Genomic DNA, 27,260 nt, shown 5'->3' with positions numbered 1-27,260 from the left:
GACAAACCGGAGCCGGTGACCAAGGTTGCAATGCACGGTCGGTTCGCTTCTTCTCGTTCCGCCACCGGCGATTGACCGCTTCGCCACGTGGCGCCAGGCATCGTGACGATACGCGGTGACAATCACTAGCAGCGACCTGTGCAGAGGCGAGCTGGTTCCAAAGCCAACAGTCTCTTGGATTCGACCTCAGATGACGAGAATGGTACAGTAAAGAATGAGCACGCTACAAGCAAGAGCGAGATCAATGTCGGTGAAATCAGAACAGAAGAAGAATCAAAAGTAAAAGTTACAAGCGTTAAAAAAAAGACTAAATAATTTCAACAAGTAAAACTCATCAGGTGAAAGCTGAGACAAACTGCATTTGCCCGAACACAAATACGCCGATGTTACAAAAAAAACAACTGAAAAACGAGACATTACTGAAAATCAGTATCACTACTTCGATGCAACTGTAGATTAAGAACATAAAACACTTCAAAAATACCTAATTCCTAAGACCTAATGAGCGGGCCAGCAAGCAAACAAGGTGTGACTGTTTGTTTATTCTTGCCAACGCTTTATTCTAAGTTGTGTAAGTGCGCATATGATTGAGAACAAACCAAGATCTTACAATTTAATGCGTACGCAAACAGAATCTCAGAGAATAGTTCGGGAAGCCTGCTGGGCGGCAGCTCTCAGCTGAGATGGAGCTTGTAGCTCATGCCCAACCGTCTTCGGAATTCAATAACTCGTGCACGGAAACCTTGGCCTTGAGCAGGAAGGCTGACAAGGAAGCCTTGCAGGCAGCAAGGTGGGGCACCTACATAAAAAGTTATTGCCGTCGACGCGTTCAACTTCCTCTACTCTAAGGACTGCTCCTTTCTACAGCTGTGCCGCCGCTTGGAAAAGGCCAGCAACGGAGAATTGGAAACCGTTGTCACCGTCCATCGTACACATCTGCCATCTCATCGTGCGAGAATTTGCCCACCTTGCTGCAGCCTTCGAACCCTGAAAAAATTACTCATTTGGTGCGCCGTGAACTAGAGGCACTGAATCTCATTGCATACACACCGCCATTGCCGGACAATACGATGACCGCATTCTCACGCAAGCAGTTGTTCGCAAAGAGCTCGTGAACATGGGCATGGGCTCTAGCCGCACACTAGAAAACCTGTGTTCGGGACCTGTCCTTCCTTTAGTGTACTATTTTGCCCACCGACACGTTCACGCCCCGTAACCAATGCCAACATCCTGAGGAGTGGCGTATCCGTAACGATCGGCCCATTTGTTTCACGCGCCTGCGCATCGGTCACATCTCCCGCCACCGCCGCAACCGTTTGTCCCGAGATCCGCAGACCAACGGCCCCATCAAAAGATTTAACCACACCCTCGGCGACATGCTCTCCATCGAACCACTTTAATATTGAGACCTCGTCCTTCCTTAGGTGACTTATACATACAATACCGCTCGGCAGTCCACCGCTGGCTTTTCTTTTTTCTTTCTGGTTTGGTTTATTGGGGTTTAACGTCCCAAAGCGACCCAGGCTATGAGAGACGCCGCAGTGAAGGGCTCCGCAAATTTCTACCACCTGGGGTTCTTTATCGTGCATTGGCATAGCACAGTACACGAGCCTCTAGAATTTAGCCTTCATCAAAATTCGACCACTGCGGCCGGGATCGAACCCGCGTCTGTCTGGCCAGCAGCCGAGCACCGTAACCACTGCACCACCGCGGCGGGCCTTTTTTCTTCTTTCGAATTTACGGCCGTCATACGTCTATTACAAACGATACCAATCTGCCTTACCAACCTGACGTCTCCCAATATAATCCTGTTTCCGAAGCCGCAAAACACGCACAAGTCTATTGCCAACTCCCGCTGAATGAACACTGCGAGCGAGTATCACCAGATATCCAGCTATCCAGGCAAGGTTGTTCCAGTACCAAAATCAGGTAACACTCATTCTCCCGATAACTATCGTCCTATATCACTCACAAGTATAGACCAGATTTTTTTACCCTCGCACGCAGGCTGCGGGCGCGCTCCTACTCTCGACACCAGTCGCCATCTGTCGGCGCGCGCGGCCCGAGGGACTGCGGGTCGCGCCGGCGCCGCGCGCAGAACGCATGTTTACGTGTTCGCTTCTGCCGTTGCTGTGCTCCATCAGCTAACCTATGAGGGTGTGTGCTGTGCGTCACTACTCACATTTTCCCTCTTCCAGACAGTACTGCGGTTATCTTGTGCGCAGTTACTCGTTAACGTTGCATCCGAGGGTAGTCGACCAGGTAGTGTACGGACTGGAAACCGGCACTTCTAAGCAGATTTCTGCGCTGTCGTGTCGTTTGTTGGCGCCTTTTACGTGCGATATCATCTATGATAATTGTATGCATCAGAATGTAGATCTATTGATTTGACTCAGTGGAGTAGTAACTGGATAGGCGAGCTGCAGACTGAAGGTTGTCCCGACGGAGCGCGTGTTTTCGGTCACCAGTACGTGTTCGGCATCCTTGCGCTGAGCTTGCTCTTGTTCCCATTAAACACATTTCATGAACAGGATTGTAAGCACGACCGCTACCGATTTCAGCTGCTTTTTCCGCACGCATGTCAGAGGTATCTGGGGGGGTAAATGCTTATCTATAGTATCTTTCTGCTGTTGGTATCTACCTAAGTTTGGTTTGGTTTATTAAATTTTCACGTCCCAAAGCGACTCAGGCTATGAGGGACGCCGTAGTGAAGGACTCCGGAAATTTCGACCACCTGGGGTTCTTTAACGTGCACTGACATCGCACAGTACACGGGCCTCTAGAATTTCGCCTCCATCGAAATTCGGCCGCCGCGGCCGGGATCGAACCCGCGTCTTTTGGGCCGGAGCCCAGAGCCGTAACCACTGAGCCACCGCAGCGGTGCGGTATCTACATTATTCATAGAAAAATATGCGCGATTTCATTACATTTCCACACTTAGCCAAACGGCTACGCAACGCTCTCACACGCGGCGAGAGCTCCTGAATAAAATAACGCGACTTCGGACCTCAAAATTAGTGAAAGCTGGATTAGCAGCTCATATCTATTCAAGCTTCGATAAATTAAGCAAAAGTACGTTTTTATGCACCAGGTTGCATAAACCATGACAAAATTTGTTTTCTGTTGACGCTGCGACTCAGTTGAGCCCACAGCGGTAATTTGTTGATAAACTGGCGCGGCGACAAGAAAGCCCTGTTTGTGGATGGGGGAGGGGGGGGGGCTTTATGGCCGGCCGGCAGGAAGGAATAAGAGTGCTTGGGAATTGGAACTGCGTGCTAGCCGCACACCTAGTGCTTGATATTGAACAAAAAGTTTCTTTGCGGTGGAGCACCGAGACGGAATTCGATATAAGCACAAGCGCGTTCTAAGCGCCGGCACAATTAGCCTGAATGTCAAACTAAATGTCATTAAAACGCGTCAATGTTATCGCTGTGATAACGTAAATACTTCCTGCAACACAGCCACGCAGCGGAAGTATGCTCGACAATGTTTTTTTAGCGCCCGAAGCTCGGCTATATGCAGGCGCGGCCGCGGAACTGCCGCAGCCCCGCAGTCCCCAAAGAAACGCTCGCACCGCGGCGCGCCAGTCGGTGCAAAATGGCCGCGCCCGGGAAAGGCTCAAAATTCTGGTCTATACCATGTAAAATTTTGGAGCATATCATATACTCTCATCTGATTGATTTCCTTGAGTCTAATTCCTTCTTTTCAGCAGAACAACACGGTTTCAGGAAGACATTTTCATGTGAAACACAGCTTGTATGTTTTACTAATGACCTTTTTGCTTACACTGACTTGAACATTGATGTAGACTGTGTGTTTTTGGACTTCACGAAAGCTTTTGATACTGTTTCCCACGATCTCCTAATTCTTAAGCTTAGCATGCTTAACAATGACCCTAACGTACTGAACTGGATTAAAAGCTTCTTATCGAATCGAACTCAATATGTCTCTGCTAACGGCTGTTGCTCCTCTCACACCTCTGTGACATCCGGTGTACCACAAGGGTCGGTACTGGGACCTCTTCTCTTCCTAATTTACATTAACGATATTCCTGAATGCATTTCTCATTCTTCTATCAGGCTTTTCGCAGACGACTGCGTCATCTATCACAAAATATCTAACCAAACTAATTCTATTTATTTTCAGGATGATCTCACAAGCGTATCTAACTGGTGTGATAAGTGGTGCATGCGACTAAACGTTAATAAATGTAAAACGATGCATGTGTCACGTCGCACTAACATCACTGATAACAAGCGTACTTATGTTCTTCACGACATTCCACTTGAATCAGTTAACTCCTACAAATACCTAGGTGTTCATATCTCACGTAACTTATCATGGCATAGACACGTCGAACATGTCGCAAATAACGCCAACAGGACTCTTGGATACTTGCGCCGAAATTTCTCTACCGCGCCTCTGCCGATAAAGCTAACCCTTTATAAAACATTAGTACGACCAAAGCTAGAATATGCATCTGCAGTTTGGGATCCTAATATAATCACACTGATAAACACATTAGAATCCATTCAAAATCGTGCAGCACGTTTCATCTTAACTAACTATTCCCGTTACGCCAGCATTACTTCTATGAAAAGCACACTTGCCTTACCAGACCTTTCTTCGCGCCGGAAGTGTTTTCGACTATGTCTTTTCCACAGACTGTATCACCATAACCCCCTGTTAAAGGATCATCTTTTTTCGAGCCCTTCATACATTTCATCCCGTTCCGATCATATATTTAAAGTCGGTGTTCCATTTTCGAGAACCAAATTGTGTCATGATTCTTTTATTCCTAAAACCAGCGTTGACTGGAACGACCTTCCGCCCTCCATCGCTGCCATTACCGATGTTGAGAACTTCAAGAAAACTGTGTTTTCTGCCATCATATAACTTGTTTTGTATAACTATGCACTGTATTTTTTTTGTTGTTGTACCACTCCTTTCTGTAATGCCTTCGGGCCCTGAAAGTATGTGAAATAAATAAATAAAAAAATAAATAAATGAGAACGCTACCCTTCACACTTCTGTCCTGGCGCCATTGTGTGGCTCTCGATACCGTCAAATAGTCCTGGGCTGGCTTTGAAATTTCTCGCCAAGCATTACGGCCCGTTGTGCGTCCTGGCGCGCATATCTCCTTTGAATTAAATCGTCGAATCCCTCACGCCGTCTCCCAATCTACGCCGCCGCAGCCGCGAAACAGTGCATGCCCACAGCGTCCAGCCATAGAACCCCAGTCTTTCAAAAGATTCATGACGACGTTGAGGTGATGGAAGAATTTTTTGTAAATATTTCTCTTATGCTTGCACAAAGAAAAATATCTTCGTACAGGTGCAGTTCTTCAGTTATCATACACTTGCGCTTCCCGAAAAAGGAAATTAGGAACGGTTGCTTCATGTTGCACATGAAAGCACACACCTCATTGGTCTTACCATCAATTCCATGTTTTTGTTGCTTACCGCGGATAGTTGGGTGCCATTCTTGTCTTTGTCTCGCTTGAACGCGGCGAATGCCACTTCCATTGCGGGCACATCGGGGAACAGGTTGGTGTCGCCAGTACGCAAACAGCCAAGTACGCGCTTCTCGAATACAGGCTTGACCACGTCACTCAGCCACGAGGACACGATGTTTCCGCGATGGTCCACCTGGGAAAAGGAGAAAAATGCGTTGTAGCAGATATGTACAAAGATAAGTGCCTCCAAACGGTGAGACATGATCCGCTGAAACAAGATGAGGTTCCCATATGAGGACCACATAGAAATTCTCGTTTACAGGAGTGGAAAAAATAAAAAAAAAGTAAAATGGCAGTCCGAAGGCCGATAGAGAAACACACACACACACAGGCCAGACGAATACACAGGATACAGTCAAAAATGTGTCCCTGTTGTAGACTCTTTTCTTAGGAGATATGTGGGGAAATGCATAGAAGCCCACAAATGAACTAAAGACAGTGCCAGGCTGTTAGAAAGTGTACCAAAAAACGAATTTCATTTCAGGCAACAGCGCTTAGCAACAAAATAACAACAATATTACAATAATTACAAATGGCAGGCGAAATCATAGAGGAGCACAAATATATCCAAATACTGCACAAGAGTGTGAAAAAATGTCCAAAAGAATGGAGTTTTACCTAAACGCAGCCATCGGCCACAACAGAACGATATTAATGGGATGAATACACATCAGAGACGAGCGTAAGTGGTTCGGGAAGCAAGCGCTTCATTTTGTCGGTCTGAAGGAGAACGTTGTGATGCTTTCGGAGAATCGCATACACATTCGGTGCTGATGGAGAGTAGGTTAATATCAGATTAGTTAGGAAGTTTGTCTTCGCAGTATTGGTGCTATTTAGGATTGTGCGATGGTCTTGTGCGGCAGCTTTTTCTAAGGCATTGTCGATGATAGGTTCTGGGTACAGCTGTGTGACCCAGACTACTCCCAGGGATTAATTGGCTTTGTAAGAGAGAAAGAGCCTGGCATTGCTTAGTGGAGATTGTGTCGTGCTTGCTGACTGAGCGGTTGGGTTTTCGGCGAGGTTCTAACGCTAGCGGAGCACGAGTCACTTTGTGAACCTGCACGTGAAAAGGAAGCCTTCGGGGTGCGCTGAGCTCCAGAACCGCCGAGAGACAACCGACTCCGGTTAAGACCAGCCTCAGGCGACATCCCTCCGGACAGCGGATGCTGTCCCCTGTCCATCGGGATCTCCTTCCCCCGGCGGGGCAGTCTGTTACGTTTCGCCTTCGTCGTGGGGAAGAAAACGGCATGGCTGCAGCGGAACGCCGACTAACCCCGAGACACGCGTTGGGTGAGCGCCTAGATTGCCACGGATTGCCGGGGATTGATTAATCCCTGGGAGTAGCTGTGTGACCTAGAGTGACTCAGTTAGAAGCGAAGTCCTCTTCACGGGAGCAGATGCGCTTAAATCTTGGAGGCTGGCTGCATGGTATTCCTTTCTTGCAATGTTTTACGCGGCTCATTTGAAAATGCAAGCATTGGTGCCTGTCTGTTCGCTTTCTAAACACGGAGGCAACAAGCTGGTTTTGCGACATCTGAAGTTTTATTACCCGGAAAGCTGATCGTAGAGCTTGAGTAGGTTGGAGAAAAACAGATATTCCTGTGAGCATTATCGAAGTCAGCGATGAACTTGAGTAGCTCTTTTTCTCCATGGCACGATGAGAAAAACAAGAGAACTTCTTGCGGGGCAAGTCGGTAATTCATTGTAAAGTAAAGGCGCCAAAAACCACACACAGAAGACAAGAGATTGGAACAGAGCGCCTTTTACTCACAACTAGTTTATTGTGCAGAACTCAGATACATATATACACCTAGCCAGCGCCTGCGCAAAGAACGCATTTACCCATCAATGTCTACATGAGAACGAACGCTGAAAAAACTTTTTTTTGCGCCTGATGCAGAGACAGATGTTTCGCTGACACACAAACTGCCTTCTTACTGATATAGAACGCTTCAATCAGTTCTCTGGCTTTGATATTCCTGCTTCTGGCAAGGATCCGCAAGGAAGAGAAGCATGGCTCACAAGAGCGTGGAGGGCAGGATATGATATGTTTCGGCAAATTTGCGCTCTGTTCCGTTCTCTTGTGTGTGTGTGTGTGTGTGTGTGTGTGTGCGTGTGTGTGTGTGTGTGTGTGTGTGTGTGTGTGTGTGTGTGTGTGTGTGTGTGTGTGTGTGTGTGTGTGTGTGTGTGTGTGTGTGTGTGTGTGTGTGTGTGTGTGTGTGTGTGTGTGTGTGTGTGTGTGTGTGTGTGTGTGTGTGTGTGTGTGTGTGTGTGTGTGTGTGTGTGTGTGTGTGTGTGTGTGTGTGTGTGTGTGTGTGTGTGTGTGTGTGTGTGTGTGTGTGTGTGTGTGTGTGTGTGTGTGTGTGTGTGTGTGTGTGTGTGTGTGTGTGTGTGTGTGTGTGTGTGTGTGTGTGTGTGTGTGTGTGTGTGTGTGTGTGTGTGTGTGTGTGTGTGTGTGTGTGTGTGTGTGTGTGTGTGTGTGTGTGTGTGTGTGTGTGTGTGTGTGTGTGTGTGTGTGTGTGTGTGTGTGTGTGTGTGTGTGTGTGTGTGTGTGTGTGTGTGTGTGTGTGTGTGTGTGTGTGTGTGTGTGTGTGTGTGTGTGTGTGTGTGTGTGTGTGTGTGTGTGTGTGTGTGTGTGTGTGTGTGTGTGTGTGTGTGTGTGTGTGTGTGTGTGTGTGTGTGTGTGTGTGTGTGTGTGTGTGTGTGTGTGTGTGTGTGTGTGTGTGTGTGTGTGTGTGTGTGTGTGTGTGTGTGTGTGTGTGTGTGTGTGTGTGTGTGTGTGTGTGTGTGTGTGTGTGTGTGTGTGTGTGTGTGTGTGTGTGTGTGTGTGTGTGTGTGTGTGTGTGTGTGTGTGTGTGTGTGTGTGTGTGTGTGTGTGTGTGTGTGTGTGTGTGTGTGTGTGTGTGTGTGTGTGTGTGTGTGTGTGTGTGTGTGTGTGTGTGTGTGTGTGTGTGTGTGTGTGTGTGTGTGTGTGTGTGTGTGTGTGTGTGTGTGTGTGTGTGTGTGTGTGTGTGTGTGTGTGTGTGTGTGTGTGTGTGTGTGTGTGTGTGTGTGTGTGTGTGTGTGTGTGTGTGTGTGTGTGGTTTTTGGCGCCTTTACTTCACAACAATATAACAACTATGTCATCTATAAACCTTCTATAATAGAGGTCTGAAGAGACAGCTCTCTAGGTATTCAGTTTCGAGAATGCCCGTAAATATATTGGCATAATTAGGACCTACTTCTGTGCCCATTGATGTGCCACTAACTTGCACATAGTGGTCGCCATCAAATTCAAAGTTATTCATTTTAAGCACCAAATGCAGCAGTGTTTCAAGGGTCGTGCCGTCGACTAGTCTTTCAACTTGGGAACCTCTGTAAGTGTTAACGGCTGCCCAGATCCGATCCGAGTGGGGTATGTTGGGGTATAAGGACACAACATCGAGGGTAACGAGTGTGCTGCTTTCTGGAATGAACAGATCAGTTATGTCAGAAAGAATATGAGCTGTGTCTCGGACAAAAGAAGAAAAAGTTGGTTGCATGTTTCTGATTAAGCCGTCGAGAAAACTGGCAACCTTTTCTGACGTGGTTTTATTCCGGAAATAATTGGTTGTCCTTGATTATTTTCCTTGTGTATTTTTGGCAGAAGATAGAACCTACCGAGGATGGAGGACAATGGAAGCAAAGACTTGGGGATGCTATCAATTATTTTGTTATTTACGAGGTCTTCTAGAGTGGTTTAGACCACGTGTTTTAAATGTGAAGTTTGGCCAGAAGCTACAAGTTTTTAGAAACATTTCTTGCTTAGTTGCCGCTCTGCCTCATTCTTCTAGTCTCGGGTATTCATCACGAAAATAGGACTACCTTTGCTTGTGGGCTTTATAACTATGTCGGAACGTGTAGAGACACTTAGGGCAGCCGCAACCTGTGCGTCCTCCTTTTGCTATCTTCTGGAGTTGCGCGGGGCCACACAGACGCGGCCAGAGGCGCTACAGACGAGCATAAATTCGCGGACACTTCCCTTTTGTTGACACCTCCCAACCACGCTTTTTTTGTTCTTTTTTTCCCTCGACTTAGCCGCGTGCCCGCCCAGCCCGCCTCCCTCTTTCACGCGGCACCTTTACTCAATTGCTTGGAGTGTGCGCTGTGGTCCCTTTCCGCTTTAGTTTTTGCTTGCTTTTCATTTTTTTCTCTTATGTGTCCTTTTTTTCAAGCCCTCTGCGTCCCAAGTTCAATGCTCTAAAAAGACGTGTCCATGCACGGTATCATCATTCTTGAGACAGATCAGTACCTGGTCGAAACGTTGAGTAAATCTTAAGTTTTTCAATGTGACTTCCACAACTTACTATATTTTTAATCAGTGACCCTAAAGAATGTGGGGCTCGTTATACATGAGGGAAGCCAAGAGGCACACAAACCTGGGAACACAGGGGATTTTTTATTGATTTGTGGTGTTGATCAATGTAGAATATTTCTCAATGTGTTTATCGCTCTAAGATAACTGATTATAAAACCAGATGATCTTTTACTTCAAAAAGTGTCTTACTAAAGTGACCTTGAATGCCTGTGCAGCACATATAAAAAGAAATGTCGATAGCTGTATTGCACGTCTCAACGCGTCAAGATTCATGCGCGAAAAAATGTAATCATTCTTCTATCACTCGCTACGATATGCAGAAGGGATGAGTGATTGCAATCGCAGAAAAAGTGACAGCTGACGAACTCTTTTTATTGCGTCGCGTGCTTTTGCTTTGATTCATAAATTGTGTGATTGCAGCAAACGGAAGCTCTGATGCTCTGATCTCTCCCCTTCACGTTTGTACTCAGATGGTGGTGCACTGCGGTAGGAAACACGCTCAATTCGTGATTCGCGGAGACCATCAGAAGCACAGTTCGGCCCCAACTGAAGGCGACCGCACAGTTTTTTGAATTCCTACCTCATATTTCGGTATATTGCTTTCTCGCGAGACAGATAAACAACCCCGGGTTCATCACCACCGTCAGCCTGACTACGCCCACAGCAGGACAAAGCCCTCTACCATATCTTTCCAATCACCATGTCCTATGCCAAACCTTGTCTCCGCAAACTTCTCAGTCTCGTCCACCAGCCTGAGTTCCGGCCGCCATCTGCGACACTGGCCTTCTCTTGTAATCCAATCTGTTACCCTGAAGGAACAAGCCGCCGCGGTGGTTCAGTGGTAACGGCGATCGGCTGCTGACCCGAACGGCGCTGATTCGACCCGGCCGGGGCGGTCGAATTTCGATCTAGACGAAATTCAAGCAGCCCTGTACTGCGCGATGTCATTGCACCCTAAAGAACCCCAGGTGTCCCAAATTTCTCCGGAGCCCTTCACTACGGCGTCCCTTATAACGCTAGTCGCTTTCGGACATTAAATCCCCATGAACCATAAACCTTAAGGACCATCGGTAATATTTCATTAGTATTTCCTTCGCAGTGGGCACGTTAGCTGGCCTTCGGTCAGCACCGTCTCAAATCCGTTCGTGTTTTTTATACAGATTCGCTTCCTCGGCTTGGCGGCGAAGGTCAGCGCAGATCAAGACACGGCATGCTTCACCATCGACACACCGACATTTAAAGCCGGTCGCGGCACTTAAGGCAATCTTTTGTGACTATAAGTGGGCGGCATCACGTGCAAGCTGGTCGATGGCATCAAACAGCTGGAGCTTAAATAGCCTGCCACCACCACCGTTCCTCAGTGAGCACGTCAGCTGGCCTTCGGTCAGCACCGTCTGAAATCCGTTGATGCTTTTTATACAGGTCAGTAAATCTTCCTGTACCTTTAAGCCTAGCAATCCTTACTTGCTCCAGCTGACATGCCCTGAGTGCATATGCACAATGTGTACCGTCGCCTCCAACTTCGTTTTTTCAATGCTAATGTTTTGTGGTGATGTCGAGCGTAACCCGGGCCCGTCAACTGAGCAACTACTGGGCGAACTTCTAGGGAGGGGGGGAGGGGGGGGGGAGAAACAAAAAACAGGCTAGACGACACTGAATCGTGGCTTAAAACGTATGAAGACTCGGCTTTAGCTATTTCCGAAGCATGTTCAATAACTCGTGGCTTAGAGAGGAAGGACCAGGTCTTAGAACTTAAGCTTACCGATTTGTAGGACAGCAGCAGGCGTAATAATCTTATGGTGTTCGGTGTAAAGGGAAAGGAAAATGAGACGCATGAAGGTCTCAAGGAATCCGTCCTCAAGGACGTCTTTACAGAAATTTTAGGTGCACACGTCAAGTGCGTAGAATTGGACGGAAACAAGCCGACAAAGTACGACTGGTAATCACCGTGAGAAATTCACCGTTCTACGATCCCCGTGAGAAAATGAATATTCTAAAGAACTGCTTTAAGCTAAAGAATGGAAACGTGTGTGTCTCTGAGGATTTTTCCGCAGCCACAAGAATGAAAAAAAGCAACTGTGGGACAATGCCACTTCTAACAAAACGAAATGCCAAAAAGTCAAGCTCATATACGACAAGCTTAAGATAGACAACGACATGTTCGAATGGGACGAGGAACGAAAGATCCGAGTTCCAGTTAGCCGGAAAGATAAACAGAGTACATGAACCGTAGCCCCCGAGGATAGGTCGTTTGTGTGCATACAGCTAAATGCGCGAAGCATCGTTAATAAAACAGTTGACCTAGAAAGTGTCGTGCTCACACACAGGCCACATATCCTATGCCTAACAGAAACCTGGCTGCACATGGATATCGAGAGCGCTGAAACAGTACCCGTAGGCTACCGAATGCTTTGCAAAGATTGGAATTCACGGGGTGGTGGCGTAGCAATTTTTTTCCGAGAGTCAATTCATATAACCAATCTGCCCGACATACCCGATATCGAATGCATATTGCTAAAGGTTTCTTTAGTCGAATTTACCTTGATTGTAGGTACATTCTACCGGCCGCCGAATAACAACAGCACATTTTTTGAAGTAGTGAATGAATTCTTATGCTCTAGTAACATTGCTACTTGCAACACACTACATGCTGGAGATTATAATACGTCTTCCATCAAGTAGGACAGTGAATTCCCTGAACCACTATCTGCCATTGCTGAGCCATTTCTAGATGTAATCTTTTTTCACAACTTTACTCAATTAGTTAAGGAACCCACGTGTACTGTGCGATGTCAGGGCACGTTAAAGACCCCAGGTGGTCGAAATTTCTGGAGCCCTTCACTGGGGCGTCCCTTATAGCCTGAGTCGGTTTGGGACGTTCAACCCCAATAAACCAAACCAGACCAAGCGATACGCGCTACTGGCCACTGTGGCGGGCGGTTAATCGCGTTGGAATCAAAAGAAAACTGAATGCGTCGTCCTCCAAGGCTGAACTGTCGGTGCAATCGCCTCGCAGTGGTGTCTTACAAGCTCAAAAAGTCACATCCAGTAACAGGCTGTATGAACGCGTATTCGCATAAATAGAGGAGTGATGCGGCTTCCCCAATGAGAAAACTGCCTGTTCGATCATTAGTGTAGCCGTAAAGTGCTTTTAGTGGCAGGCGACCGTGAAGAAAAATCATTGTTGGATGTTGAAGAATAACCAGTCCAAAAATAGGCTCGAGCGCTTTGCAGCCTTTTCATACAGCCCTTTCAGATTAAATATTTCTGAAGAACCCTAAACAGTGTAGAGCTTATCGTGGATTCAAGTATGAGCAAGTTAACTTTTGTCTGTTTAAACTTTGCCTTGTGTTTATGTGAAACTGGCAATACGAATTTTTACCCATTAACACACTCATTGTGGGTACTTCATCTTCCATAGATTGCACAGGTGAAATTCAAATTATGATGTTATGCAGGTGAAGTGCCTGCTGTCCAATGGTGAAGAGGTCTGAAAAGAGCTGTCAGTGAAAAGGATGTCTCCGCTGTCCAACTGTGGGGCTGTCTTCCTTGTGTGTGCCCGTTCAACGTGTATTGCCGAACACATGTAAGTACTGAGTTTTCTAAAGTGCGTTTTTCTAGAACTCTGTGTTGAGATCAGTGTGTTGCACCAGTGTGCTGTGAACCAGTGTTGACGGCATATGTTGGAATTTCCCTTTGAAGTAGTATATGTGTGTTTCTTCTCAATAAGGCGTCATCCAATACTGCAACTTTGATTCTGGATTTGAAGTGGTGGGCTACAGAGCAGCATTTTAAGGCGATATTACAGCAGGAGGACAGCCTTGTTATCCTTCTACTGTAATACCTGTGTCACATAGCACTCCTCCTAAACAGTTGTAGCAGTAGGCTAACTTTCATTCTTGTACTGTAACGCCAGTGTCGCATGACACTCCTCAGAGACCCATTGTTAGAGGCTGCGCAAAAGAAACCAGGATGAAAGGGAAGACACGTATACCAAAGGACGAGCGCTGAAGTGCCAACTGGTAGTTCAGCGCTCGTCCATTGGTAGTTCAGCGCTCGTCCTGTGGTGTATGTGTCTTCCCTTTCGTCCTGGTTCCTTTTGCGCTGGCTCTTACAATGAAGCTTAACCGACTAGCCCACACGAAGTTATTGATCTTCAGAGACCTTTCCAGCGAAGGCATCTGATTTCACTTGAGGGGCAAAATATGAAAGGGAGTATAGTGCAGCTGAAATAGTAATTTAACTTTAAACCTTAAGATTTTTGCCATTTCAGTGAGTATACTTGCTCTAATTCACATATATTTGTCTAGGAGATTGTAGCGACTGGTAGACGCAGATTTTTGGCTTGCTACTTGATGGCATGGCTAAACAACTCGAAAAGAATAGGATATAAGACATGAATGCATGCTGCACTAACAACTGTTTACATTATCAGTTTTCCACATTATATGGGTTGCACTGTATATGCTCAGAAATAGGAAGGAGCCAAGTACAAAGAAAAGCAAACCAAACAACAAAGAGGTAAAATGCGAAATGTTACCCTCTTTTTCTCATGCACTTAGTAGCAATGGTCATAGTGAAAAATGGCATAGCAATGAAGAAGCACTTGGCTTGTAACATGCACACCTTTTTGGAAATACTAGAGTGTAGTTGTGCTTTTGCCACTCTAAGAAACTGGCTTGTCTTGAATGGCTCTGCACCTTGATGCGACTAATTGCATCATGTTTTGTTATGAAGGCTAGTGCATTTTAGTGCTGGTTATTGCATGACTATTTCTACTTCCTCTGTCTACTAGTGAGTCGTCAGTTTGTGTTACACTTCCTTCTTTATCACATTTAACTTTTTTAGATATTGCACATTTCAGTGTTGTGCCAAGGACATGCGGAAGAGCTGCAATTACAGAATTGCTCTTAGCAGGCCCAGCCTCTTGTGTGATATACAGGCAGTGCTCCTACTGTTGCATACTATTTTTATTTTTGAATATTTGCTATTACACACACTAATCTGTGATTTTCATCAGCATGAAATCATTTTCCTAAATGATTTGTGCAGTTAACGTTATAAAAAGGCAAAGTACACAATTACCGTTTTCACTTCTTTCTTACATGCTTTGAAAGACATCTGTAGTTGATATGGCTAGGTGTTGTGTTTGCCGCGTTCCAGTTGCGGATAGCCCCTCTATCACATGCTCAGAATGCAGATTTATCTTTCATCTTGGCGAATGTGCGGCAATAACCGAGGAAACGTTCAGTTCAAAGCGCGAAAAGCAGAAGAAAGCTTGGAAATGCGACACTTGTCGAAATGGCCCCAAAGAAACAGGCGCTACGGAAAATTTCAAGAGTGATTCCAGCCTTTTAGCCAGTATAGTGCAGATTGAAACCAAACTAGATGCTCTCCTGTCACTACCCGCAAAGACGGATTCCTTCGAGTCGCAAATGCAGCTGTTGTCTGATAAGTTCGATGATTTCCAAAACCGCTTCACGGCTCAAGAAAAAGCAACTAAACTGCTAACAAAGCGAGTTGAACGGTTGGAAGCCACCAACGTGGACAATAATGTGGACCAACTGAGACAGGACCTTGACGATTTAGAATGGCGCAGTCGTCGTCTAAACTTAGAGCTGCACTGGTTGGCTGAAAGTCAGGGTGAAGATTTGATAAGCAAAGTGAATGAGATTGCTGAAAAACTGGAAGTTCGAGCTATCACAAATGACGACATTACCGCCATACATAGATTGCCTGCCAAGTAAGGGAAGATACGACCCGTCATCATTCGCTTCGTGCAACAATCCTTCCGTGATGCATGGCTGTCAAAAAAGAAGGTTCTAAATGACGACAACAATAACCAGTTCATCTGTGAAAACATGACTCGACTCACACAGGGTCTGTAAACGGCTACAAAAGAATGGGCTAAGAAATCTGGTTACACCTACGTTTGGCATGCCAACGGCAAGGTGCTCATTCGTAAGAAAACGGGCGACTCTGCTATCGTCGTTCGCCGGGAAGATGACCTCGCTCAACTAGAATAAAGGAAAGATTCCTTAAGTTTCATGAAAAAACAAAATGACCGCACAATTTTTTCGTGATGTCAAACTAGCGAAACGCCAACGGTTCTCTGTGTTTCATCTGAATGCCAGAAGCCTAAGAAATAAGTTTGATGAATTAACTTTGTTCCTGTCCGATTTAAACCACGATTTCGACTTGATCACTTTTAGCGAGACATGGTTTAAATCACATGAGGAATGTCCCCTACTCCCCGGGTATGAGTGTCTGCCTGCTTTTCGAAAGGAAAAACGAGGTGGTGGCATCTTTATGTATGTACGCTCCAGTCATCAATATAAAACAATACCTGAATATAGTGTTATAAATGGAAACATTGAGTGCTTAACTCTGCAGTGTTATGGCACATTGTTCACTCTTGTATATCGGCCACCTTCGGGATCGGTGTGTGAGTTTTTTTCATTTTACAGAACAGCTTCTTGATTTTAGTGTTCAAATTGAAATGCAAACCGTGCTTATTGGAGATTTCAATATAAATGCCTCACTGGACAATGCAATTTACATCAAGTTCCAAGAAATCTTCCAATCCTATGCATGCACGAACACTATACATTCACCCACAAGGATAATAGCTGAAACTGAAACCATCATTGACCTCTGCATTACAAGCTTTCCTCCAGAACAAGTTCAATCCGGGACGATAATGTGTGCCGTGAGTGACCACTTACCAATATTTTCCATATTTCCTTGTAAAGTGCCACATACCCCGCCACATGTTTTTCTATCGCGGTCATACTCACAGAAAAAATATAAGGGTTTTCATAGAGCAGCTTTCTGCCTGTGATTGGGATTTAGTGAAAAAAGAACTAGACCCAAACAAAGCATACAACATTTTTCTTTCAATTTTTATAACTGCGTATAACAATAGCTTTGCACTTAAAAGCCAGAAGGAAAATAGAAAGATCAGAAAGCCGTGGATAACCTATGATCTGTATGAAAGAATCAAAGAGAAAAACAAGCTCTTTCAAGTATTTTTAAGTACAAGGGATCCAAACGACTTTACGATATTTAAAAAAGCGTAACAAACTAAATGCCGATATCAAGAAAGCTAGACGCGAATACTATGAAAACAAATTCTCAAGTATTGTTGGCAATACGCAGTTGATCTGGAAAACCGTAAGGGAAATGAGTTCACCAGCCAGTCCTGAAAGAAAAGTTTTGTTCCCCACAAAAGGATTAACTGACCAGAATGTTGCAAATCTTTTCAATGCCCACTTTCTAGAAGCTGGAGCCCCAAATGTTTCTCCTACTACAACTCCATGTGAACAATACATAACATTACAATGCCCTCAAACAATATTTCTCGCCCCAACTTCCCCAGAAGAAGTTTTTAACATAATCATGTCATTGAAAGAAAAGTGCGCAGCAGGCCCTGACGATATTAAAGTTGCCCCCCTCAAAGCCGTAGCTACTCTGATAACTCCTGTTTTCACGCATATATGCAATTGTATACTTCAAACAGGGATATTCCCCGACCAAATGAAGATCGCACGCGTTTCAGCTATTCACAAAGGTGGCTCTGTCGATGACTTGAACAACTATAGGCCAATTTCAGTTCTTTCGGTGTTTTCCAAAATCCCCGAGCAAATAATAAACAAAAGATTAACCGCTTTCCTTTCCCTACATAACTTAATTACAAGCGAGCAGTTCGGTTTTAGGAAGAACAAAACAACAGAAACTGCATTACTCTACATCAAAGAAAGAATCCTTGAAAACATAGAAAAACGAAAGCTTACCTTGGGGGTATTTCTGGATTTCAAGAAAGCCTTCGATTCTGTCCAACATGACATACTACTAACAAAGCTCCCGTTTTACGGAATCCGAGGTACAGCACACATGCTCATAAAAAGTTATCTTGCAGGGAATAATACACAAAAATAAATTATACCAGATCTAACCAAGATGCTATCAAATACGGAGTTCCGCAGGGATCTATTCTAGGCCCAACATTATTTTTACTTTATATCAATGACATTGTAAACATCCCAGGCTGCTCTGAAATCGTATTCTATGCAGATGACACAAACGTATTTTTTTCAGGTTACGACGAAAGCTCAGTTTTTAAAACACCAAATGAATGGCGTCGCCATTTAGAATCGTGGTTAAGTTCATGTAAGTTAGACCTAAACATCAATAAAACAAAATACCTAATTTTCAAATCTAAAGGCAGCAAAAGAGAAAATGGCTTCAATTTAAAATTCCGAAATAGTGTCATAAACCAAGCCACGACAACTCGCTTTCTGGGTGTTACCATTCATGAAAACCTACTCTGGGACAAGCACATATATGCTCTCAGAATTGAACTCTCTCGCGTTGTTGGAATATTAAATAGGTTACGATACTATTTGCCAATATAGGTAAAAAAAACAAATTTACCACGCCCTCTTCCATTCGCGCTTAACATACTGCTTTCTTGTATGATCAAGTACAACGCAAAGAAACTTCACTTATCTACAGTCTCTCCAAAACCGTTCAATACGTGCTATTGGGATTATTCCGAAAATGTAAAATTGCTCTCCACATTTGAAGACTTACGGTATACTGGATATTAGTAAGCTAATGAAATATAAAATATCCCTCGAAATAATGCGCCAGTATAAGTTGGATAGGTCAACATTTGAAGCTAAATACTGTAACAAATCTACCCCCTATGAACTTAGACAAGATACAGTGCAAATACCCAGATCACGTACGAACTATGGAGACCACAGGTTGCGTACACAAATTCCAAGACTTTTGAATCAATATCCTGCCATTTCTGAAATACTGTCTGCCAATCCATCACAACACAAAATAAAGAAAACAATGAAACTTATGTACCTTATGGAGGTATAGGTGCAATTTCCATGCATCATATGTATCCTGTTTTTTTGTCCAAATGTAAATATTATTTTAAATGTGTAAATGTTATTACGCTATTTCTTATTTTGTCTGATTTATTTTATTTCTGATGTACGTAAGCTGGCATTTTCTTTGTTTTGTAATAAAGAGAGTTGGGGTTTGCTGCCCCAGCGGCTAGCGCCGACGAAGGAGACGACGAAGATAGAAGACGAAGCTGACGAAGCTCGGGAGATGATGATGATGAAAACTTTATTTATAACAAGGGAGTTTTGGACACGTCGGTCCTTGGGCCCCCGCACGGCCCCACTGCACTCAAACGTTCATGTCCCGGAGGCTCATGACGCTGGCAGCCCGGCCGGTGGCGATGGCTTGCTTGGCCGGGTCCTCGGAGCGCAGTAGCTCGGGAGCGCAGTAGCTCGGGAGCGCGCTTGCGAACGCTGGCCTGCTGAACAGCACCGCTTGAACAAAGACCGGCCGTTCACACTAATTGTGCGAGTCGTCTCATTACACTAGGTGGAGGTGCTGCTTGCTCTTCTCCTGGAGCTACGCCACGATGCCCAGGCTACCAGGCTCTACCACGACAACCGAAACATCGGCCCAACCTGTCCCCACCGCTGTCATCTGTTCCGGTGCCGTCCGTCAGCGCGACCCTGCGATTTTCAGCGGCACTGACGACACCGATGTAGAAGATTGGCTGGCCTCCTACGAACGCGTGAGTGCTTACAACAAGTGGGATGACGTCGTAAAGCTCACGAATGTCATCTTCTACTTGACCGATGTCGCCAATTTGTGGTTCCGCAACCACGAAGCGGATTTTACTACCTGGGCGGCTCTAAAAACCAGCCTGACTGACGTCTTCGGCCGCCCCGCTGTCCGAAAACTTCGTGCTGAACAACGGTTGCGCAGTCGTGCCCAGCAGAACGGCGAGAACTTCACGAGCTATATCGAGGACGTCGTTGATTTGTGTAAGCGGCTCAATCCATCTATGAGCGAAGCAGACAAAATCCGACACATTCTGAAAGGGATTGAGGACGATGCGTTTCAAATGTTGTTGTCCAAAGATCCCCAAACCGTTTCCGACGTGGTGTCTTTTTGTCAGAGTTACGACGAGCTTCGCAAACAGCGACATGTCACCCGCCGTACCAATTGCTCGGACGACACCATTTCGAGCTTGGCAGCAGGCAGTCCTGCCCACGATCAGCCGGCACTTCTTCAGCACGTCAAGCAGTTTGTCCGGGAGGAAGTCGCTCGTCAATTATCGCTCGTTACCTGCCAATCCACCCCAACGCCATCGCTGTCGCCATCTATTCAGCGTGTCATCCAGGAGCAGGTAGCTGAGGTCCTGCCGCCCACTAATCCACCCCCTCTGGTCACTGCACCGCTGACCTATGCAGAAGCACTCGCCCGGCCACGACCTCAGCCAGTTGTGCCTGCTTATTCGCCACCTGTCACCGTGTACCCTCAGCGGCAGCTCTCCCCTGCACTGCCACTCACTCACCATCCTCTGCCTCGAACCGGTCCCCGCCCTATGAATCCGTGGCGTACCCAAGATAACCGCCCGATATGCTATGCTTGCGGTCTCGCTGGTCACGTGGCCCGCTGGTGCCGCACGCGCGGATCCGGTTCTCACTACTACGGGCGCCCGCCGACGTACGACGTTCCGTTGCCTTCCGTACCTGTCTCTTCTGCTCTGCCTCCTCAGAATCCCTCCCCGTCCAGCTCCGACTCCTACAACCGCAGCCATCGGTCGCCGTCTCCTCGACGCCGTTCGCTCTCTCCTATGCGCCGCCGGTCACCACCCCTCCAAGCGGAAAACTAGGCGCCGCAGTTCCGGAGGCAAGAACTGCGCCGTCGACGACCGTCTCAAGCTCTATCACCGCTCCTACGAATGTTATTGAAGTGATCGTTGAAGGTGTTACTGTTGACGCGCTCATTGACACTGGTGCTTCCGTGTCCATCATTAGTCGCAACTTGTGCCGCAGACTAAAAAAAGTGATGACGCCGCTTTCGGACCTTTCGCTTCGCACCGCCAGCGCTGACCCCATTCGCCCTCTGGCAGCGTGCACTGCCCGCCTCGTCATCCATGGCCTCTCCTACACCATTGAGTTCTTCGTTCTCACCCGCTCCTCTCATGACATCATCCTCGGGTGGGACTTTCTGTCCGCGCATCACGCCATCATTGACTGTGCACGTGCTGAAATTAATTTGTCGCCGCTGTGTGATGCTCTTCTGGACGCCTCCCCTGTTACCGCCGCGCCTATTCTCGCCGCTGACGACGTCGACGTGCCAGCTTTCTCATCTGTTCTCGTGCTCCTGACTTGTGCTGCCCTCTCTGACGCTACTGTCCTTTATTCACCCTCTCCTCTTTGTGCGCACCGAAAATCTGTCATGCTCCCTCATGCCGTGCTCACACTTTCTGGTGGTTTTGGTGCCCTGTACGTCGCGAACCCGTTGCCTTTCCCCACCACTTTACTTCGGGGAGAATCGCTTGGCACAGTTGATGTCATCGATCTCCACGACGCTTCTCCTGTCCTTGATGAGCCTGCCGCCCATGACATCAACGCCCTCACTCCTCCTGCTGACATCGCCGACCCGTCCTCCTCGGATATGTTTTCCCATTCTGTCGATGCCGCTCTACCACCTCACCACCGCGCCCAGCTCATCGCTTTGCTGCAGCGCTTCCGCGCATCCTTCGACTCCCCTCAAGCACCGTTGGGTCGTGCAACAGCGGTTCGCCACCATATCGACACTGGCACCCATGGACCCTTGCGCCAACGCCCCTACCGCGTCTCCTCCGCCGAGCGCCGCATCATTGATGAACAGGTGAACGACATGCTACACCGCGGCGTGATCCAGCCCTCTCACAGCCCGTGGGCTTCTCCGGTCGTGCTCGTGAAGAAAAAGGACGGCTACATTAGATTCTGCGTAGACTACCGCCGGCTAAACAAAATTACTCGGAAGGACGTCTACCCCCTGCCTCGTATAGATGACGCGCTGGATTGCCTGCAGGGAGCAGAGTACGTTTCTTCGTTGGATCTGCGCTCTGGGTACTGGCAGGTGCCGATGGCCGAAGTCGATCGCCCGAAAACAGCTTTTATCACACCTGATGGGCTGTATGAATTTAATGTGATGCCCTTCGGTCTCTGCAATGCGCCTGCCACATTTGAGCGTATGATGGACAACATCCTCCGTGGGCTTAAATGGCAGACCTGCCTCTGCTACTTGGACGATGTTGTCATCTTCTCCCAAAATTTTCCTTCCCATCTTCTTCGCCTCGAGAGTGTTCTTCGCTGCCTCAGTGACGCTGGACTGCAGCTAAACTTGAAAAAGTGTCGCTTCGGCGCCCGACAGCTGACTATCCTAGGCCACGTCGTGTCCAAGGATGGTGTACTCCCGGACCCTGCCAAGCTCCGCGCAGTTGCTGGTTTCCCGAAGCCCACATCCCTGAAAGAACTCAGAAGCTTTCTTGGCCTTTGCTCCTACTTTCGCCGGTTCATCAAGAATTTTGCTGCCGTTATCGCCCCGCTGACGCAACTTCTCGCTGGTAGCAACGACTTGTCGGCTTGGTCCCCTGCATGCGACGAAGCTTTTGCAACGCTGCGCCAGCTCCTCACCTCTCCTCCGATCTTGCGCCATTTCGACCCTTCCGCGCCTACAGAACTGCACACAGACGCCAGCGGCATTGGTCTCGGTGCCGTTCTAGCTCAGCGGAAACGCGGTTTCAATGAGTACGTTGTTGCTTACGCCAGCCGTGCGCTCACAAAAGCGGAGAGTAATTATTCCGTCACAGAAAAAGAATGTTTGGCGATTATTTGGGCGATCACAAAATTTCGTCCTTACTTATATGGGCGCCCGTTCGATGTCATTACCGATCACCATGCCCTTTGTTGGCTGTCGTCACTCAAAGATCCATCTGGCCGCCTCGCTCGTTGGGCTCTGCGTTTTCAAGATTACGACATTCGGGTCATTTATCGTTCCGGCCGTAAACACTCCGACGCCGACGCTCTCTCGCGCTCCCCTGTGACCTCTGAGCCTGACCCACCATCTATTTCCGGCCTCACACCTTCTCTTGACTCTATTGATATGGCTTCTGAGCAGCGCAAGGATCCTTGGATTACTTCTCTTCTGGATTTCCTAGCCAACCGCTCAGCGCACCTCCCTTCTCGAGCGCTCCGTCATCAAGCCCATCACTTTGTCGTGCGTGACCAGCTGCTGTACCGTCGGAACTACCTCCCCGATGGTCGCAAATGGCTGCTCGTGACTCCTAGGCATCTCCGCTCCGCCATTTGTGCCAGTTATCATGATGACCCGCAATGCGATCATGCCGGTCTGCTAAAAACTTTTACCCGCCTACGCCTTCGGTATTATTGGCGGGGCATGTACCGTTTTGTCCGTCAGTACATACGCTCTTGCCTGGAATGTCAGCGTCGCAAGAACCCACCACCGCAATCACCTGCTCCTCTGCAACCTTTACTGTGTCCCGTCCGGCCATTTGACCGTGTTGGAATTGACCTTTATGGCCCTCTTCCCTTCACTGCCGCCGGCCACCGCTGGATCATCGTCGCCATTGATCATCTCACGCGCTATGCGGAAACTGCACCGTTACCAGCTGCGACCGCCTCTGAGGTAGCCGGTTTCATACTTCAGAACATCATGCTTCGTCACGGTGCGCCTAAGGAATTGCTCAGCGATCGGGGTCGCGTCTTCTTGTCCGGCGTCGTGGAAGCCCTCCTTCGGGAATGTCATATCGTTCACCGCACGACGTCTTCGTACCATCCGCAGACCAACGGCATGACCGAGCGCTTTAACCGGACCCTCGGCGATATGATGGCCAAGTACATTTCTGCCGATCACTCAGACTGGGACCGAGTTCTCCCTTTCGTTACCTACGCTTACAATTCTGCAACGCAAGCCACTACTGGTTTTTCCCCGTATTTTCTTCTCTATGGTCGCGAGCCTTCCTCCATCATGGACACCATACTCCCTTACTGCCCCGATTCGTCCGAATTGACCACCGTCTCTCAAGCCGCTGCGTACGCCGAAGAATGCCGTCAACTGGCCCGTTCCTTTACTTCTCACGACCAGCACCGTCAGAGAAGCGCCCGCGCCGCTTCCCCCGGTCTGCCGCCGTCTTATGCTCCTCAATCCTTGGTTTGGCTTTGGGTGCCCTCCTCCAGCTCGGGGCAGTCTACAAAACTGCTGAGCAAATACCAAGGCCCCTATCGCGTTTTTCAGCAGACATCCCCAGTTAACTACCTGATCGAGCCTCTCACGCCTTCGTCTGACAATCGCCGCCGCGGCCGTGAAATTGTGCACCAAGACCGCCTGAAGCCCTACTACGACCCAGCCATCGTCTCGAGCCCTTAGGCAGCCAGGATGGCGCCTTTTCACCCCGGAGGTATTGTAATAAAGAGAGTTGGGGTTTGCTGCCCCAGCGGCTAGCGCCGAAGAAGGAGACGAAGAAGATAGAAGACGAAGCTGACGAAGCTCGGGAGCGCGCTTGCGAACGCTGGCCTGCTGAACAGCACCGCTTGAACAAAGACCGGCCGTTCACACTAATTGTGCGAGTCGTCTCATTACAGTTTGTATTTCAACCTATTGTATCTTTTTTGTCTCTCGTAAATATGTTGTGCATACATGGTTTAAATGAATTGTCTATGATTACACTGTTCTGATCTGTTTGTATGTACTTTTTACACGCGTCTTCAAACCCTGCAAATAGTTGCCTCCGCTGTCAAGGGTGGGATGGCCTCGTCAGGCGGGAAACCGCCTTTAGCCTACTCACCCAGGACAGAATTTTTTGTAAATTTTGTCCCAAAGAAAAAACTTACTTACTTACTTACATCGGAACCCACTACTATTGCATGACACCATCATTTTGAAGGTGTGAGTTTTGTGTTTATTTTAAACAACTACATGATTTCTGACTTCCATGCTTCAACAGGCATGAAAGCATAGTACCATATGACACTATGCAATCAACAAATGCAATTCGATCTTGGCCGCGCCGGTGTAATGCCGATGGAGGCGAAATCTAGAGGCACGTGTACTGTGTGATGTCTGTGCACGTTAAAGAACACGAGGTGGCCAAAATTTCCGGAGCCCTTCACTGCGGTATTCCTCAAAGCCTGAGTCGCTTTGACGTTAAACCCGCAATTAACGTTTTATTCCTGTGTTCTGTTTCCTGCAGGTGCATTCATTTATTGTTTCGAGATTGAAAAGGCTGTGTGGGGAAGAGAAGCAATGGTACAGCGCAGCTTCATTGGCAACTGCTCAGGAGAAGGATATTGGAAGGCAAGGAAAAGGCTCTGCAGAAGGCACTCACGCAAGTGAAAATGGATGCACTCACAGAAGATTACTGGTTTTAGCTGGATTTAGCACAGAAGTATATATTCACTCCGTCAATGTATCCGAGAATTGCAACTCAGAATTTGTTAATGGTTTATTAGGAAGCACAAAACAAAGGATAATAACAAATGTACGGGATGGAAGCTAGTGATCAATTCACTGTAGGTATGTCATCGTGTGAAGGTTTGCGTACAAGAGGTTAATTGATGGGCATAGTTCGTAGCTCATGTGAGGGACAGTATAAACAGCTTAAATGGCGAGGTTCTTAGAGCAATGGGGCAGTGCATGAGCAGAAAAACTAGCCAGGAATTAACAAATTTTCATGAATGCTCAGCGGTCATGCTTTAGAAATAAGGCTGTTGGTATTTGGCAGCCATGTGCTGTGAAGCTCGGTGTTTTAAAGGTGTTGAGGCCTTCAGTGTTGGCATTCATGGGTGCTGTCACATTAGCCATCCTCCTTTAATGCAAATAGCAGCATTTGCTAGTTGTCTTTGCAATGGGATCATTATAGCAGTCTATATCATAATAAATATATAATTTTTCTCCGTTAATCTTCAGGCACTGTCGCTACACACAAATGGATTCAAGCTGCCATCAAGGCAATGAAAGATATTCGACTTTCTCGGAAAAGATGCACGCTATGACGCGCGGGGCCTCCAGTGTGACTCATTCGCTGCTTTTGTCTACTAATAAAGCTAAGGTTGCTCTTAGGCAAATGTGAGCGTTTTTTTTTTGTTCTTTCAATACGTACTTGCCCTTCGTGCTTGTCAAGAACATGATTCATGTAATAATTATTTGCATGCTGCTACGTACAGGGTCCGTCAAAAGTTCCAAGGCCACAGTGTCTGCTTTCGAGCGGCGTATACTGCCACTTACGATAGCATCAAAGACATCAAGGTCCTCAGAGGTGAGAATAGTACTTCTACTATCCTCTACAGAGATTTTTGGCTCCAGGGGTGTCGTAGCTGCCCAAATATAGCGCTCTAAAGCAGACCCTGCGGCCTGGGAACTTTTGGACGACCCTGTACATACTACCGTGCTCAAATTTGTGAGACCCCTGTGAGTTCTTGCCGAATTTTACCAAACTGCATGCGGGCGCCGCCTGACGAAGCAATCCTGTTGCCGAGACTGATGCCCATATGCAATATGGCACGTTTCAGCATGCACTTGCATTGGTTTCTTAATTTTGCTCACGATAGTATGTTCAAACATTGAGCATCACTATGAAGACACGTAAGGTAACAAACTTGTTTCTGGATGCTTCACCTTACCCAGGCAGCACAACAACATTGGCCGAACGTCGCGCAAGTGTTGGCAAAACTTGGCACGAACATCGGTCCTACACTGGCATTTGGGCCGAGCGCTACCACTTTACACATTGGCCTTACTTTCATGCCAGTTTTGGGCCAACGCTCGGCCGATCAAGCGGCCAACGCAGTCCCGATGTTCGTTCTGCAGCATGGACCAGCAAAGGTCTCATACTGGCATCCAACTTTCAAACATTGGTAGCCAACTTTCAAACATTGGTAGCCAGCTTTCGAATAATGGTTTCCAGCTTTCGAATATTGGCATCCAGCTTTCGAATAACGGTTTCCAGCTTTCGAATAATGGCATCCAGCTTTCGAACGCTGGCACATGCAATTAACCCACTCGCCAATGACCGGCACTGTGGATGGATGTACATACATACCATTCTACCTAGCAAATATTCATAAATGAGGTTGCGAAAGAATTCCAGAAAAGAGACCCGTTTATTGCTTTGAGTTACAAGAATCACGCTTCTAGCGCACACAGGATGGTTTGCGCTACCACCAGCCACCGTGGGGAGTAAAGAAAAGGGGCCCAAGAGCATGGTGGCAGAGGCTGTGGGAAAACAATTTATTTTCAAGTTTGGTGCGTGCCGATCAGGTTGGACAAAGCATCTCGGCAAGCTGCTGCGGCACGGCTAAGGCATCCATAAAGCGCTCAACGGAGCTGTCCTCCAGTGAACTGATCAGTCATATCCAAAGTAATCGTTGCACTCCACTTGCAAGGGGACTGCTAGACTGCATTCAAAGAAATTCCTCGTCCAGTTCTTGCACGATGGCCTCACGAAGCGCCAAGCCTGCAAAGAGATGCATGATGTCATGGTAAGTTGAATTATGGCCATCACAGAACAAAAAC

At 47.2% G+C, this 27,260-nt stretch overlaps 2 protein-coding genes and 1 pseudogene across 2 annotated transcripts in view; 2 read left to right on the top strand and 1 right to left on the bottom strand.

Annotated features, from left to right (window-relative positions):
• Window positions 1-697: 697 nt before the first annotated feature.
• LOC149327604 (uncharacterized) overlaps window positions 698-27,260 on the bottom strand; it is a 40,136-nt gene continuing 13,573 nt past the window's right edge. Inside the window, exons 3-4 of the mRNA XM_089564926.1 lie at window positions 5,463-5,648; window positions 698-799 (exon numbers count right to left, since the gene is read on the bottom strand). Of these exons, the coding sequence (XP_089421052.1) occupies window positions 698-799; window positions 5,463-5,648 (288 nt within the window). The remainder of the gene's footprint in view (window positions 800-5,462; window positions 5,649-27,260) is intronic.
• LOC149327606 (uncharacterized) lies at window positions 14,984-15,877 on the top strand (annotated as a pseudogene).
• On the top strand, window positions 19,303-25,117 carry LOC149327605 (uncharacterized). The gene is made up of 2 exons (XM_089563471.1): window positions 19,303-20,204; window positions 25,027-25,117. Exons 1-2 carry the CDS (start codon window positions 19,303-19,305, stop codon window positions 25,115-25,117), a joined length of 993 nt encoding a protein of 330 aa, XP_089419597.1.

This window comes from Amblyomma mixtum, chromosome 10, assembly GCF_055824585.1.
Source record: "Amblyomma mixtum isolate Tamu chromosome 10, ASM5582458v1, whole genome shotgun sequence".
Taxonomy (NCBI): domain Eukaryota; kingdom Metazoa; phylum Arthropoda; class Arachnida; order Ixodida; family Ixodidae; genus Amblyomma; species Amblyomma mixtum.
This window is presented reverse-complemented; position numbering and strand designations above follow the sequence as displayed.